The sequence below is a fragment of the Mesocricetus auratus genome, unplaced genomic scaffold (genome assembly GCF_017639785.1).
Source record: "Mesocricetus auratus isolate SY011 unplaced genomic scaffold, BCM_Maur_2.0 Super-Scaffold_100003, whole genome shotgun sequence".
Lineage (NCBI taxonomy): Eukaryota > Metazoa > Chordata > Mammalia > Rodentia > Cricetidae > Mesocricetus > Mesocricetus auratus.
Genome location: NW_024429188.1, coordinates 97,664,058 through 97,678,316, shown reverse-complemented (window position 1 = coordinate 97,678,316; position 14,259 = coordinate 97,664,058). Strand labels below are relative to the sequence as shown.

General features: G+C 37.1%; 1 protein-coding gene across 2 annotated transcripts in view; it reads left to right on the top strand.

Annotated features, from left to right (window-relative positions):
• The window catches only part of Znf280c (zinc finger protein 280C), a 57,024-nt gene extending 45,989 nt beyond the window's left edge, over positions 1-11,035 (top strand). The window contains exons 13-18 of one of the 2 annotated variants that reach the window (XM_040744593.1): positions 850-1,157; positions 2,621-2,758; positions 4,023-4,085; positions 8,905-9,023; positions 9,168-9,204; positions 9,829-11,035. In XM_040744593.1, coding sequence (XP_040600527.1) covers positions 850-1,157; positions 2,621-2,758; positions 4,023-4,085; positions 8,905-9,023; positions 9,168-9,204; positions 9,829-10,123 — 960 coding nt within the window. In that variant the 3' untranslated portion in view covers positions 10,124-11,035. Of the gene's footprint in view, positions 1-849; positions 1,158-2,620; positions 2,759-4,022; positions 4,086-8,904; positions 9,024-9,167; positions 9,205-9,326; positions 9,480-9,828 lie in introns of those variants that run through there. The other variant, XM_021231057.2, reaches the window with a different exon arrangement.
• Positions 11,036-14,259: the final 3,224 nt, after the last annotated feature.

Genomic DNA, 14,259 nt, shown 5'->3' with positions numbered 1-14,259 from the left:
CGTTTAGGCTAGAGAGATGATTCTGTATGTAAAATACTTGTACAAATTGGAAAGCTGAAGTTTTGGATCCCTAGCATACACATAAAAAATCTGGATAGGCATGGTGGCCCAACTGTAGTCCCAGAATGTGGAAGGAAGAAACAGGGGGTTCCAGGTACAAGCTAGCTAGCTAGACTAGCCAAATCAGCAAGCTCTTTGTTCAAGCAAGAGGTCCTGCTTCAGTATGTAAGGTGGAGAGCGATTGAAGAAGACACCTGGTACCAAACTGCAGGCCTCCACATATACACATCTGTGCACCAACACACGAATACACTTACACATATTACATAACTAAATGTGAGCCCTTTCAGGCAGTGTTTTTTGTTTTGTTTTGTGAGATTTATTTATTATGTATACAGTACTCTATCTGCATGTATCCCTGCAGACCAGAAGAAAGCACCAGTTCCCATTACAGATGGTTGTGAGCCACAATATGGTTGTTGTAATTTATCTCAGGACCTCTCAAAGCCAGTGCTCTTAACCTCTGAGCCATCTCTCCAGTCTACAAGCATTGTTTTTGGGGGGGAGGTTGGGGGTGGTTTTGGGGGGGAGGTTGGTTGTGTTTTCTGGTTTTTGTTTTTTTGTTACTGGTTTTATTTGGTTGGTTGGTTTTGGTTTTTTGAGACAGGGTTTCTCTGCCTTGGCTATCCTGGAACTCACTCACTCTGTAGATCAGGCTGGCCTCAGACTCAGAGATCCGCCTGTCTCTGCCTCCCGAGTGCTGGGATTAAAGGTGTGCGCCACCACTGCCCAGCCAGGCAGTATGCCACTTTAACAATCTAAAAATACATCCTATCTTTGTTTTCATAGGTTACTATTCGAGCTTCACTTGGATCTGCACAATCAAGATCATCAAGCCCACCTTCTAGTTCTATTCCAAGCACTTCTCTTCAAGTCTCAGCTTCAGAGTCTACAAATACAACTACTAAAAACAACTCAAAAGTACTTGGAAATAAAAGTAAGATAAGTAAGCCTCAGATAGTTTTAACCACAGTGTCTACACCCAGTACAAGTAAACCAGGACCAAGTGCAACTAAATCCAAAGCCAAGACCTCCAACAAGCAAAAGAAACAGCGCACTAGGAAAGACAAATTCAGTGTAGCTTTGAAGAACTTAAGGTAACTATTCATTCATACTTACTTAATCTAAAAAGTTAAGTGTTTATTTTAATGACTTACCATGTCACAGAACCTTCTTAAACATTTTCATAATAGAAAATTATCATGTAGACTAAGATTAAAAATGGTACTTTTTTTGCAACTACTGAGCAGAATTTGAACTGCTGTGCTTATTCTGTGATTTTAATCTTTTTCACCAGTCTTAAACTTTGTATTTTTACTTAATGACATTAAATTGCTTAACTTAGCCTTTTTCTTGTTTATTTGTTTGTTTTTGAGACAGGGTTTTTCTGTGTGGCTATCCTGGAACTCACTTCGTGGACCAGGCTGGCCTCAAACTCACTAAGATTTGCCTCTGCCTCCCTTAAAACCCTGTGTCATCACCACCCAGCTTAACTAAGCCTTTTTATTCTAGGGAAATATTTATATGTGCTAAGACTTTTTACACTTGTTTTAGCTTACTGCTTCAAAGCAAATTTTCAAAATTTAAATACCTATTTGATGTTCTTTTAAAAATTCTTCTGTAATGCAAATGCAACCTGACCACAGTTTTCCTTCCCTCCACTCCTCCTGGTTTCTCCCCTCACCTCCCTTCTCCCCCAGAGCCACTGCTCCTCCATTTCCCTTCAGAAAAGACAGGCCTCCCATTGGTATCAACTGAACATCGCATAACAAGATGCAGTAAGACTAGGCACAAACCCTCATATGAAGGCTGGATGAGGCAACCCTATAGGAGGAAAAGAGTAGACAAAAGAATAAGAGAAAGTCCCCATTCACACTATTAGGAGTCCAGCAGAAACCCCAAGCTAAAACAAACACAGCATGTATGCAAAGGGCCTGGTGTAGACCCATGTAGGCTCTGTCAGTGGTTGCTGCTTCAGTCTCCGTGAACCCCTTTGGGCCCTACTTACTTGATTCTGTGAGCTGTATTCTGGTGTCCTCAAGCCCTTTGGCTCCTACAATCCTCCCTCCCCTCTTCCACAGGGTTCCTTGAGCCTTGCCTAATGTCTGGCTGTGAGTCTCTGCGTCTGTTCCCATCTGCTGCCAGAGGAAGCCTCTCTGATGATGATTGGGCAAGGCTCCAATCTATGAGTATAGCAGATTATCATTTGGAATCATTCCATTGACTTTTGTTTTGTCTTGCTGTGTATTCGTCAATCATGTTTGGTTCTACCCTAGGTCTCTAAGCCATCCAGCTTCCAATTCCTGGCTATCCAGGCAGCATTGGACATGGGCTCCCTCTCATGGCTTTGGCCTCAAGTTAGACCAATTATTGGTTGACTACGCTCACAATATTTTACATATGTTAGACTTTTACATTCGTTTTTAGCTTATTGTTTCAAAGAAAATTTTCTAAATTCAAATAACTTTTTGATAATCTTAAACGTCTTTGTTTCAATTAATTGCTAATAAGGGTCTCATTATTTTGTTGTATGACATTTTTATTATTCTGTCTCCATAAGATGTCACCAGGGAACTCACACGTGTATTGAGTGCCATTCCGAAATAAAAGATTTTCCGAGCCACTTTTCTGCAGATTTAAATTGTAATTTTTGCAAGTACACCACTAATTGTAACAAAGCCTTTACAAATCATATGAGGTAAGTTGAACATGTATGGTGTTAGTCAAAAATACCTTTCAGAGCTGGGGGTGTGACTTTCTGATATACCATTACCTAGCACCTGTAAAGCCCTAGGTACAATCCCTAGCACCAAAAAAAAAAACCTTGCCATCCAGGTTTGATGGCAAATGCCAGCACTTGGAGACAAAGGCAGGTGGATCTTTGAGTTCAAGGTCAGCCTGGTCCACATAGTAAGACCCTGTCTCAAAAAAAGAAAAGAAAGAAAAAAAAGGCCCCAAGAGCTATGTCAATAAGTAATTAAAATAAATATTTTATATTTTATATATCATATAATATGGTAGCAAGAAAGAGGATTTAGTAAGTCAGAAATATGTATGAAGTGGTAGCACTAAAGCTAAAGTAACAGGAGACCAGACTTATGATCAAGGTAAGAATGAAAGCCAAAGTCCTCAAAATATGTGGCCACATCCTTCAAAGTGAGCCACTATGTACTGAAACTAGCAGCGATCTTACATAATAATGTTCAGGAAAAGCTAGGTGTGGTAACAAACTATTTAATCCTAGCACTCAGGATGCAGAGGTAGGCAGTTCTCATGTGAGTTTGAGCTAGACTGATCTACATAGAGGTCTTTAATTTCAGCTTATGTTTAAAAAAATACCTATTTGAGCTGGAAAGATGACTCGGTGATTGGTTATTCCAGAGGACTAGAGTTTGTCCCAGAACCCACATGATGGTTCACAACTGTCTATAACTCCAGCTTCAGGAGATCTGATGTTCTCTTCTGGCCTCCATGGTCACCAGGCATGCAAATGGTACACAGACATCCATGTAACCAAAACACTCATAAAAATAATCTTTTTAATAAAAAAGAATAAAAGGAAGGAGAAAGAAGGAAAAGGAAAAAATGAAATGAGAAAAAATAAGAGGTGCCAACAAGAAGCCCATCCCTCATAATACCTCACTATGTTGTACAGTAGAGAGACAAGCTAGTTCTCTTGGGTCTCTTTTTATAAGGGATACAAATTCTATGTGTAAGGCTGTGACCGAATTACTTCCCAAATGATTTTTTCTAATGCCATCACATTGATTGAGGTGAAGGGGAGGTTAGAATTTTAATATATTAATGGGTCCTTCCTCAGACCATATCAGAATCAACATAATCTCATTATTTATGTCATTAACTTCTATCCAAAATTAAGAAATAAAGCATAGACTTGAAAACATGCCCATAAAATTAATATGACTTATTCAATAAAATCTTGTTTGTCTTTTGTCTATTAGCTCTCATAGTGACCATCCAAGTAAACAGTTTTATATTTTTAAGAGGCATTCAAGAACTCTCAGGTAATTAATTGACCCTTTTCTGTTCTTTGTATTAAACAGTTGTAATTACATTTTTTTAACCTGGTGTTGGTATACCTAATTTGAAAATCTAAATGATTGTCACTGGATATGATAAGAATTATGTTTGTTATATTCTTAGAGCAAAGGAATAGCCTATCGTGACTAACCTCTATTTAAGTGGTGCCAGATAATGGATTGAAACTTTTATGCATTTACACTGTAAAATGAAAATAAAAGTCTCTTTAGTAATACTTGATTGGGAGTAAGTTTATTAAAATGCTATAGTATTTGAAATTAATATATAGTGTTTATAAATCTCAGCTTTATTCTTTTTTTAAATGTACTTTATTATGTGTATATGGGTGTCTTGCCTGTATCTATGTCTGTGTACCTACCACATGCATGTCTGGTACCCATGGAATCCAAAAATGAGCACTGGATCCCCTGAAACAGGAATTTCAGATGATTGCGAATCACCGTGTGTGTTCTGAGAATCCAACTTGGTTCCTCTGGAAGAGCAGCCAGTGCTTTTAACTGAGCCATCTGTTAGCCATCTGTCACTTTTACTCTTTATGAAAAAGAAAGTATACAACTTTCTTACTATACAGAAAGAATGTTTGGTCACTGTTTCTAAAGGTATTGATTCTGCTTTTGTTCAGAATCAACTACGTATTGTAGGATTTTTCACTGTCTTCTGATAGTTTTTTTTTACTACATTTTCTTTTTTTATTATCCCACTTACGTTGTCAGACATTGAATTCTGGGTAGCACATAATAGATACTTAGTTAAGTTAGAATATGTATTAAAAATATGTGTCCATGATATTAGGTCAGTAGCTCATAAAAGAAAGTTTGTTGCCATTTAGAAAATATACATACATACATACATAAGAGCTGGAGAGGTGAATCATGAGTTAAGAGTACTTGCTGCTCTTAAAGATAATGAGAGTTTAATTCCCAGCACCCATGTCAGGCTTCTCATATCGAAAGCCTGTAACTCCAGCTCCAGGGGATTTAGGGATCTTCTAGGCTTTTCAGGCAATTGCATACATGTGTGCATATACCCCCCCCCCGTGCACATAATTAAGACACAATCTTAAAGTATATACATTCATCATTGTAGCACTTGGGGAAGCATGCATATGGCCCCAACACTAGGAAAACTGCAGGATAGTGAGCTCAAGGCCAGCCTGATCTACCTGATCAAGTTCCAAGCCAGCCTGTTACCTGTGTCAAAGTAACAACAAATAATAATAGTAATAATAATAATAAATATTATTTTTGCCGGGCAATGGGGGCACAGACCCTTAATCCCAGCACTTGGTAGGCAGAGGAAGGCAGGCTGATCTCTGTGAGTTCAAGACCAGCCTGGTCTATAGAGCAATGTCAGGGTAGGCTCCAAAAGCTATACAGAGAAACCCTGTTTCAAAAAAATATATTTTAAATATGACTGACTAATTCATGGGAATTAGAAAAAGAAATATATTTGGTAGTACCTTTACTGGAAATATTAATTAAGTAATAGAAAATGGGTTTTGAGAAAGGGTTCTCTGTAACAAGTCTGGCTGTCCTGGAACTAGCTCTCTAGACCAGGATGTCCTCAAACTCAGAGATGTGCCTGCCTCTGCCTTCCAAGTGCTGGGATAAGGCATGTGCCACCACCACCCATAAAATTGTTCATTCTTTAGCTATTTATTGTTCATCTATAATGTGTAACACAAAGTATCAGTGATGAAGGCTTGGTACCAACTTTCAAGAAGGTACAATTTAAGCTGAGTATTGTAGCACATGCCTTTAGTCCCAGTACTCGGAAGGCAAAGCCAGGTAGATCTCTGTGATTTCAAGGACAGCCAGAGCTACATAGTAAGGCGCTGTTTCAAAACAATGTACAATTTATTGGGAGTATATAAAGAAGTGAACATTAATACAGTAGTATCTGGAATTTGTCATAAATACAGTGAGAATTACTTATTTCAGAGGAGACAAGGGTTTCTACTTAAAAGATGCATGAAAAAGAAAGCATGATTTGGAGCCGGGCGTTGGTGGCTCACGCCTTTAATCCCAGCACTCGGGAGGCAGAGGCAGGCAGATCTCTGTGAGTTCGAGGCCAGGCTGAACCGACAGCCTCCAAAACAATACAGAGAAACCCTGTCTCGTAAAACCAAAAAAAAAAAAGTTAGGGCCGGGTGTTGGTGGTGCATGCCTTTAATCCCAGCACTCAGGAGGCAGAGGCAGGCAGATCTCTGAGTTCGAGGCCAGCCTGGTCTACAAAGTGAGTTCCAGGACAGTCTCCAAAACAATACAGAGAAACCCTGTCTCGAAAAACCAAAAAAAAAAAAGAAAGCATGATTTGAAGTGCAGAAATAAAAAGGAGAAAGTATACATGTGCTTCTGAGTCACATTGAACAAATAGTAATACAGTTTGAATGGAGAACAAAGTCCATGTATTAGATCAAAATATGGCAAAATAAGTTTGAGCCTAGAGACAGATTTTTTAATCCATAATACAGTTCTAAGGAATTAATTAATTTTACTTTGAAAGACATTGAGAAAGTCAAAACAGATGCTTTTAATAGAATCAAGGGTATGGGAGGAAGATCAGTTTGGAGGAGTGTACATGGTAAATTGTAGCTACATATACCACAGAGTAGTTAAAGCTGTTATTTAGCAATTGATTGGGCTGGAACTAGAGAGATGGTAAAGTTAAAGGCATTTGTTGCTCTTGCAGAGGATCTAGGTTCAGTTCCTAGCACCTGTAGGTGGTAGCTTGCAACCATACATAATTCTAGTTTCAGGGACATCATATGTTCCAACTTCCATGAGCACCAGGCAGCATGTGGTATGCATAAATACATGTAGTCAAAACACTCATACACAAGCCAGACAGTGATGCACATCTTTAATACCAGCACTTGATCACTTTGAGTTTGAGGCCAGCCTGTATATAGAACGAGTGCCAGGACAAGCTTCAAAGTTAGAGAAACCCTGTCTCAGGGAAAAAACTACTCATACACAAAAATAAGATAATAAGTCTTTTTTTAGAAGCCCAAAAGAAAGAAGAGAGGGGCTAATGTGATGGCTCAGTAGTTACGAGCACTGGTCACTCTTCTAAAGAACCTGTGTTGATTGTCCAGCATCCACATGGCACTTCAAAATTGTCTGTAACTCCAATTCCAGGGGATCTGACTACCTCCCACAGACATACATGCAGACAAACTACCAATGAACATAAAACAAAAATAATATTTAAAAAAAAGAAGCCCATTTGTTAAAAACATACATAAAACCTTACAACAAAGGTATGGACTATTTTTATCAAAGAGTAAGTTTCATAAATGGAGGTAGCCTTAGCTAAGTTACTAAGCCTGACCCCATCCTGTTTAGAAAAGTGGTCATTATAACATCTATCTTTTAGGGGTTGGTTAGGTCATTGTTTAGAAGAGATAGGTGTAAAACCCTAAGTTTAGTACAGTGTAAATGATATTTGGAATTGTTATTAGATATTTGAAATGTTGAGATGATGTTTTTATTTGAACCTCAGAAGCAAGGAAATTGCATCATAAGAGAAACCAGGAATAAAGGGTGGTTTGGGGGAGGAAAACATGATTTTGGTTGTTCAAGGACACTTTTTTATGTGTGTAACACCTAGTCTTAAATATAAAACAGGATGTTAAGACCAGAGCTGCAGAGAAAAAAAAACAGCATAAGGTATACTACTGGGTTTTAGACCTATAAGGTAAGGTGTTTTATATGGTGAAGCTAGTTGTGGTGGCTCACAATTATAATTCCAGCACTGGTGAAGGGAGGCAGGAGCATCCTGAGTTGTGAGGCCCTGTCTCAAAGCAAACAAAACACAAGTAAAATATCAAGTATGTATACGCTTTGTTGTTAAACTAATAATTTTATTAAATAACTAAATTTAAGGTCTTCGCATCCCTTGTAACTTTATTCAAACCTAATTACACTAGATATATGGTTCCTAAACTGTACTGTTTTGTTTGCTGTTGTACACAAAATGCCTAGTAATTTGATGTATAGAGAATGCCCCAGGGCTTAGTTTTAGTTTTTTCAAGAGACTTCATTCTGTTTTCTGTAGTATTACAACTGTATGCTTCTAACAACATTGTATAAGTGGTCTTTCTCCATTATCTTCACCAGCATGTGTTATGTTTTGTATATTGATACAAGCCATTCAGACTTAAATGAAATGATATCTCATTGTGATATTTATAATTTTAAAATCTTTTCCAGACCTCTTGGCTATATTTCTTATTTTGAGGGGTTTTTTTTGCTCAATTTTGTGTGAAAAATATGCTGCTTTGTTCAGGTGTGTATACATCTGTAATAATATGAAGACATGCAAGAAATAATGTCTTCAGCCAAAATATATTTTGAATGAATGTTATCTTCTTGCTTGGCAGATGAGTCAAAGCATGGAATCTCTTTGACTTATTCAAGTTGCTAGTGGATCAAAGACTCCTTTGGGTCTCTGATGCCAATCTTTTAGCAAAAGATTGAACATGTATAGTTTATAAAGTGATAGCATAATGTAGCTATGGCTAAGCCAATTTCTTGAGAATCTTTTCTTCTTTTTAGGGCCAGTGATCAAATCTAGGGCCTTACACATGCAAGGCAAATACTGCCTACAACCTAACCCTTTGAGAAACATTGTAGATATATAATATTTAACAAAACTGGGAAATGATAGTAATAGCACATAACATAGAAATCAAGAGTTATTATATGGAACAACAATTACTGAGTTTATGTATGGATTGCCACATACGATTTGTCTTACTAGCTTTCTCTCTTTTTGTAGGGGCATCACTCTAGTGTGCCTTAAATGTGACTTCCTAGTTGATACTTCTGGCTTAGACCGTATGGCTAAACACTTAAATCAACGTAAAACTCACACTTGCCAAGTTATAATAGAAGATGGTATGTATATGTGTCTATTACTTTGAATTTATGATATATAAGCCAGTGGTTTGGATCTATTACAGTGTGAGCTCTTTACAAATTTAGTTGATACTCAGTCTTTGTGTATTACATTTCTAAACATAAAGCCTTCTCTGATTTCAGTTCCTGAAAGAACCTCAACTTCTGAATCCACTTCTGAGTAAGTTTAATTTTCATTATACAAGTTACTTTGATAGATTTTAGTACTGTTGCAATTTTTAAATATATTGTTATTAGAAATGAAAAATATTAAAGTATTTTGTTTTTGTTTTTGTTTTAAAGCGGCTTGTTGAAATAGATTCCTGCTCTATGGAGCTCGTGCAACCTGGTGCAAGACAAGTTGGAATTTCCTAAGTTCAAAGTTCTGCAGTGTTTGCTTTTACAAATCCTAAGTTCAAAGTTCTGAAATGTTTTCATAAAGACAATTAAAACCCACAACACTAGCTCTCATTTATTCAGCTCTTTCGGCTTTCAGATGGCAGTAGATTCCTATTCCACCTTATCTTTGTGTCAGGTTAACTTATCTTAACATGTACTTTTCTTCTCCAGTTGGCTCTGGAAAAATAACTTTAGTTGCTATAATCTTTTCTTGCTTTCCTTCACATAATTTGTGTTTTTCTCTGCTGTACTTACCTTGAGAATACTACATATCTAATAGTGTAGCTGTTCTATTTCTTTTTGTCTGTTTTGTCTGCTTCTTAATTTCTTATAAGTCTTGCTGATCAGATAGCTGTTTTTTCCTTCACTCTTTGTCTGTCATTTTTCTATTTTTCCTATTTTTCAGATGCAGAAGCAACACAGAAATTTCAAAAAATGTCCAGTGTACTCCTGGACAGTGTCCCCCTTCGTTGGACACAACTGATGCCTGTTCTCTCTTTCCAAGGAATGTGAATTGTTTGACTGTGAGACCTGTTTCAATTTGTAGCCTTGGGAATTTATCTGTTGTTAGGCAGAGTCCCTTCCTACCTGATTGGCCTTCCATAAGGCTGATGTTCATTTGGCCATCAATGACTTCAAGGTCTACCAAATTGAACACATCTTCCCACTGGGGGCTTTGGTTCTTAAGTTTAGGCTTATGAATTGATACTAGTCATGAAAGCCCATCAAGTAAGTGCTTTACCATACAAGTTCAAGTTTATCACTTTGCCTGAAGTCCTTTATCTTCCTCTAAGCATGAATACAGTCTGAGGTGTATCAAAAACCTGACTGTGTAGAGAGTGAAGATCACTTTCATGTTCGTGGAAAAGCAAACTTTGTGAAGTTCTGGCTCCAAAGTAAGTTACTTATCTTGCCATTTAAAGTTTTAGCCAGTAATCCAAAAGTTCTCAATAGTGCTAGTACTTAAATTCTTGATTTTTGTCATTGACCAAGTTTATTGATGACTAATTTGTATGTCTACTTTCATAATTTCTGATTCTTTTGTTCTGTTTGTTCAAAATGCCAAAAAAATTTCTTTAAATTTTTCTAAAGATTTCATGCAACTACCTGTTGGTAGTTTTTTTTCTTTCTTTTTCTTTCTTTTTTTTTGTTTGTTTGATTTGGTTTTGGTTTGTTTTTTTGTTTGTTTGTTTGTTTTGAGAAAAGGTCTCTACTATATAGATCAGGCTGACCTTGGCCTCACAAATTTCTCCCTGCCTCGGCCTTCCAAGTGCTGGATTTAAAGATGTGTGGCACTTGTTCAGCTCATACATGCTCTGTCTATCTTGAGACTATCATTAACATCTTAGGGCTCAGGAATTCAAAGACAAAGAACAAAACTCCCCTTACAGATCTTAAGTTTTAAGTTACTTTGCCATTCACTTAATAGTTATCTTCTTAGCCATTGATGTAATTCTTTTAGATAAAAATAATATATTCAAAAATATTGGGACCAAATAATGCACTTGTTTCTTGCCCACATATATATAGAGAGAGATGTATATTTTTTTTATTTTGGTGTTTGTTTATTTTGGTTACATTGAACATAGTTTTTTCTGAACAGTTTTGATGTTACTTATTTTTTTAATAAAATTTGCATTGTTAAACACTCTTGGGAATTATTTTATAATAAATAAGTTGATATAAAAATTTATAGATTGCCTTTAATCCCAGCACTCGGGAGGCAGAGGCAGGCGGATCTCTGTGAGTTTGAGACCAGCCTGGTCTACAGAGTGAGTTCAAGGACAGCCTCCAAAACAATACAGAGAAACCCTGTCTCGAAAAACCAAAACAAAAAAAATTATAGATTGTATCAAATAACAAGAGGAATTGTTTTCCTTTTCACATGGAAGCCTGCCTGCTTTGACTATAGACTAAGATTTTTTTTTTTTTTTTTTGGTTTTACGAGACAGGGTTTCTCTGTATTGTTTTGGAGGCTGTCGGTCCAGCCTGGCCTCTAACTCACAGAGATCCGCCTGCCTCTGCCTCCCGAGTGCTGGGATTAAAGGCGGGCGTCACCACCGCCCGGCCTAGACTGAGATCTTTACACAATACATCTTGTACTGTTTCCTTAAACACACTTAAAAGCTCACTAATTTTGAACTATTTTACAAGCTGTCAAGAGATGGCTCAGCTGGTAAGAACACTGACTGCTCTTGCAGAAGACCCAGGTTCCGTTCCAAGCACCCATATGATAGCTCATAACCATCTGCAATTTCTGTGCCAGGGAATTTGATGTCCCATTCTGGCCTTCGAATATACCAGGCATACATGTGGTACACAGATGTACATGCAGGCAAAATACACATAGACATAAAATAAAATTACTTTTAAATTTTTGGTGCAGGGTCATTATGTATACCTGTGGCTGTCCTGGAACTTGCTGTGTATACCAGATTGACCTTGAACTCACAGAGATTCACCTGACTCAGACTCTTGATTGCTGAGTATAAAGGTGTGTACCACCACACCTGTACTAAAAAAATTACAGCTAGCAAAAGTATTTTCTTAATTGTGGTAAGAGCAGGCAAGGTCTGAAGTCCCAATTCAATGATGAGTGTTTCGGTTGGGTTGGTTAGTTGTTCTTTTTGTTGTTTGTTTTGATTTAATGTAAAGTCAGGTCTATATGAGCATACTTTGAAACATACTAAAAGCCAGTTCAAATGGTCACTTCTTTGCAATCATAATCAAGAGCAGAAATCATTAGGTTAATTTTTTTACTGATACCTGCTAGCAATGTATTTCAAAATCTTTGGGATTGACTTATTTTGAGATAGTGTGACCTTAGTAATACTCTAGACTTTTATTTCTATACCTAACACAAAAATTTTGTCAGTTACCATCTTTCCACTCTGTTTTGAAAATTTTGTTTTAGCAGTATTGATGAAGCTCCAATTTTTAAATTTTAAACGCTTACAACTTTCTTTAAATAAAAACATTTCAGGCAATCAGAGCTAAGCTTGCTTATATTGTATTGGTAGTAAAGAGTTTTAGCTTGACACTCCCTCTTTTTCTTCAGGCTGTTCTAAGTCTTTTCAGTTCCATACAGCCATCACATGATACTCCACTGTGGTTTTTTTTTCCCAACTGAATAAAAATACAGTTGATTTACTTTCAGTTCATTTCCATAATTAGAAAAATAATCACTAGCTAGGTGGTGATGGTGGTGGTACACCTTTAATCCCAGCTCTCAGGAGGCAGACCCAGGTAAATCTAAGCTTAAGGCCAGCCTGTTCTACAGAGCAAGTTCCAGGACAACCAAGCTATGCAGAGAAACCCTGTTTCAAAAAACTAAAACTAATAATGGTAATCACTAAACTTACATTCTTGCCCTCCATTTTGAAAACATATAGTTGGACCTCATTGGTTTGCTTTGTTCAGCAAACATTTATTGAGAACTTACTAACTGCCACTATTCTTGGTATTTCAATTACTGAAATCGCTGCCTTTGAGAAATTTGTATTTCAATAGTGGGGGACAGACAATAGAAAATAATTATGTTCTAGGTACTTAAAACAAAGACTTTCTGAAAATAACTTTTAACAGCTCAAGAAATAGTTGTGAGAGCCAGGTATTGGTGGCGGATCTCTGTGAGTTCCAGGCAATGCAGAGAAACCCTGTCTCAAAAAAGAAAAGAGATGGTTGTAAGAATTGATTAAAAAAAAGGATTATATGAAATTAAAAAGCTGCAGAGCGGCAAAGGAAGCAGAGTTAAATGATAGCCTACAGAATGGGGATAGATATCTTTGCCAACTATATCTATGTGGAATTAGTATCTAGAATCTACCAAGAAATACGTTGTTATATGTAGTTAATATATGCTAATAAAAGAATAAAATCACCAAACAAAAGAAATACAAACATTGAACAAATAAACCAGTCAATAACTGAACAGACATTTCTCAAAAGAAATGGAGGGGATGGCTCAGCAGTTAAAACAATGGGCTTCCCTTTCAGAGAAGCAAGGTTCAATTCCCGGTACCCAAGGGCAGCTATAACCATCTACAACTGATCAGGTGCCCTGTACTCGCCTCCATGGTCACTACATGCACATGGTGCACAGACATGGGGGGAAACATATAAAATTAAAATTCATGTTAATTTTAAGGAATAGGGCTGTTAGGATTGCTCAGTGAATAAAGGTCATGTGACCATGCCTGATAACCTGAATTTGATCCTTGGGATTCACATGGTGGGAAGAGGGATCTGACTCCTGCACGTCATCCTCTGTCCTCTATGTGCCCTGGATCTTTTCCTTCAAAGATGCACAAATAGCTGTAAATACAGAAAAATATATTCAACACCCTTAACCATCAGGAAAATGCACCTTTAAACTACATTGAGATTCCATCTTACCACAGTCTATGAATGGCCATCATAAGGTTGTGAGGAAAGAACATTTATACATGCCTGGTAGGGGTGTAAACTCATGAAACCATTATGGAACTCAGTGCAGTTCCTCAAAACACTAAAATAAAAATGTCATATAACCCAACTGTACCTCTTTGGTGTAGATACCTGAAGGACTCTGAGTAATCATACAACAGAACTATTTGTATGTCTATATTTATTGCAGCACTATTTACAATAATCAAGATACAAATTATCTAGGTGCTCATCCACAAGTGAATGGGGGGAGTGAATGAATAAAGAAAGGTGGTATATTTGCACAATGGAGTTTTTGCCAGCCATAAAGATTCTGGTGGTAATTGTGTCGTTTACAGGAAAATAGTTAAGTCAGAGTCAGACAATTACCACATTTTCTTCCCTATCTGGAAAGTAGGTGATGGTGGTGTGT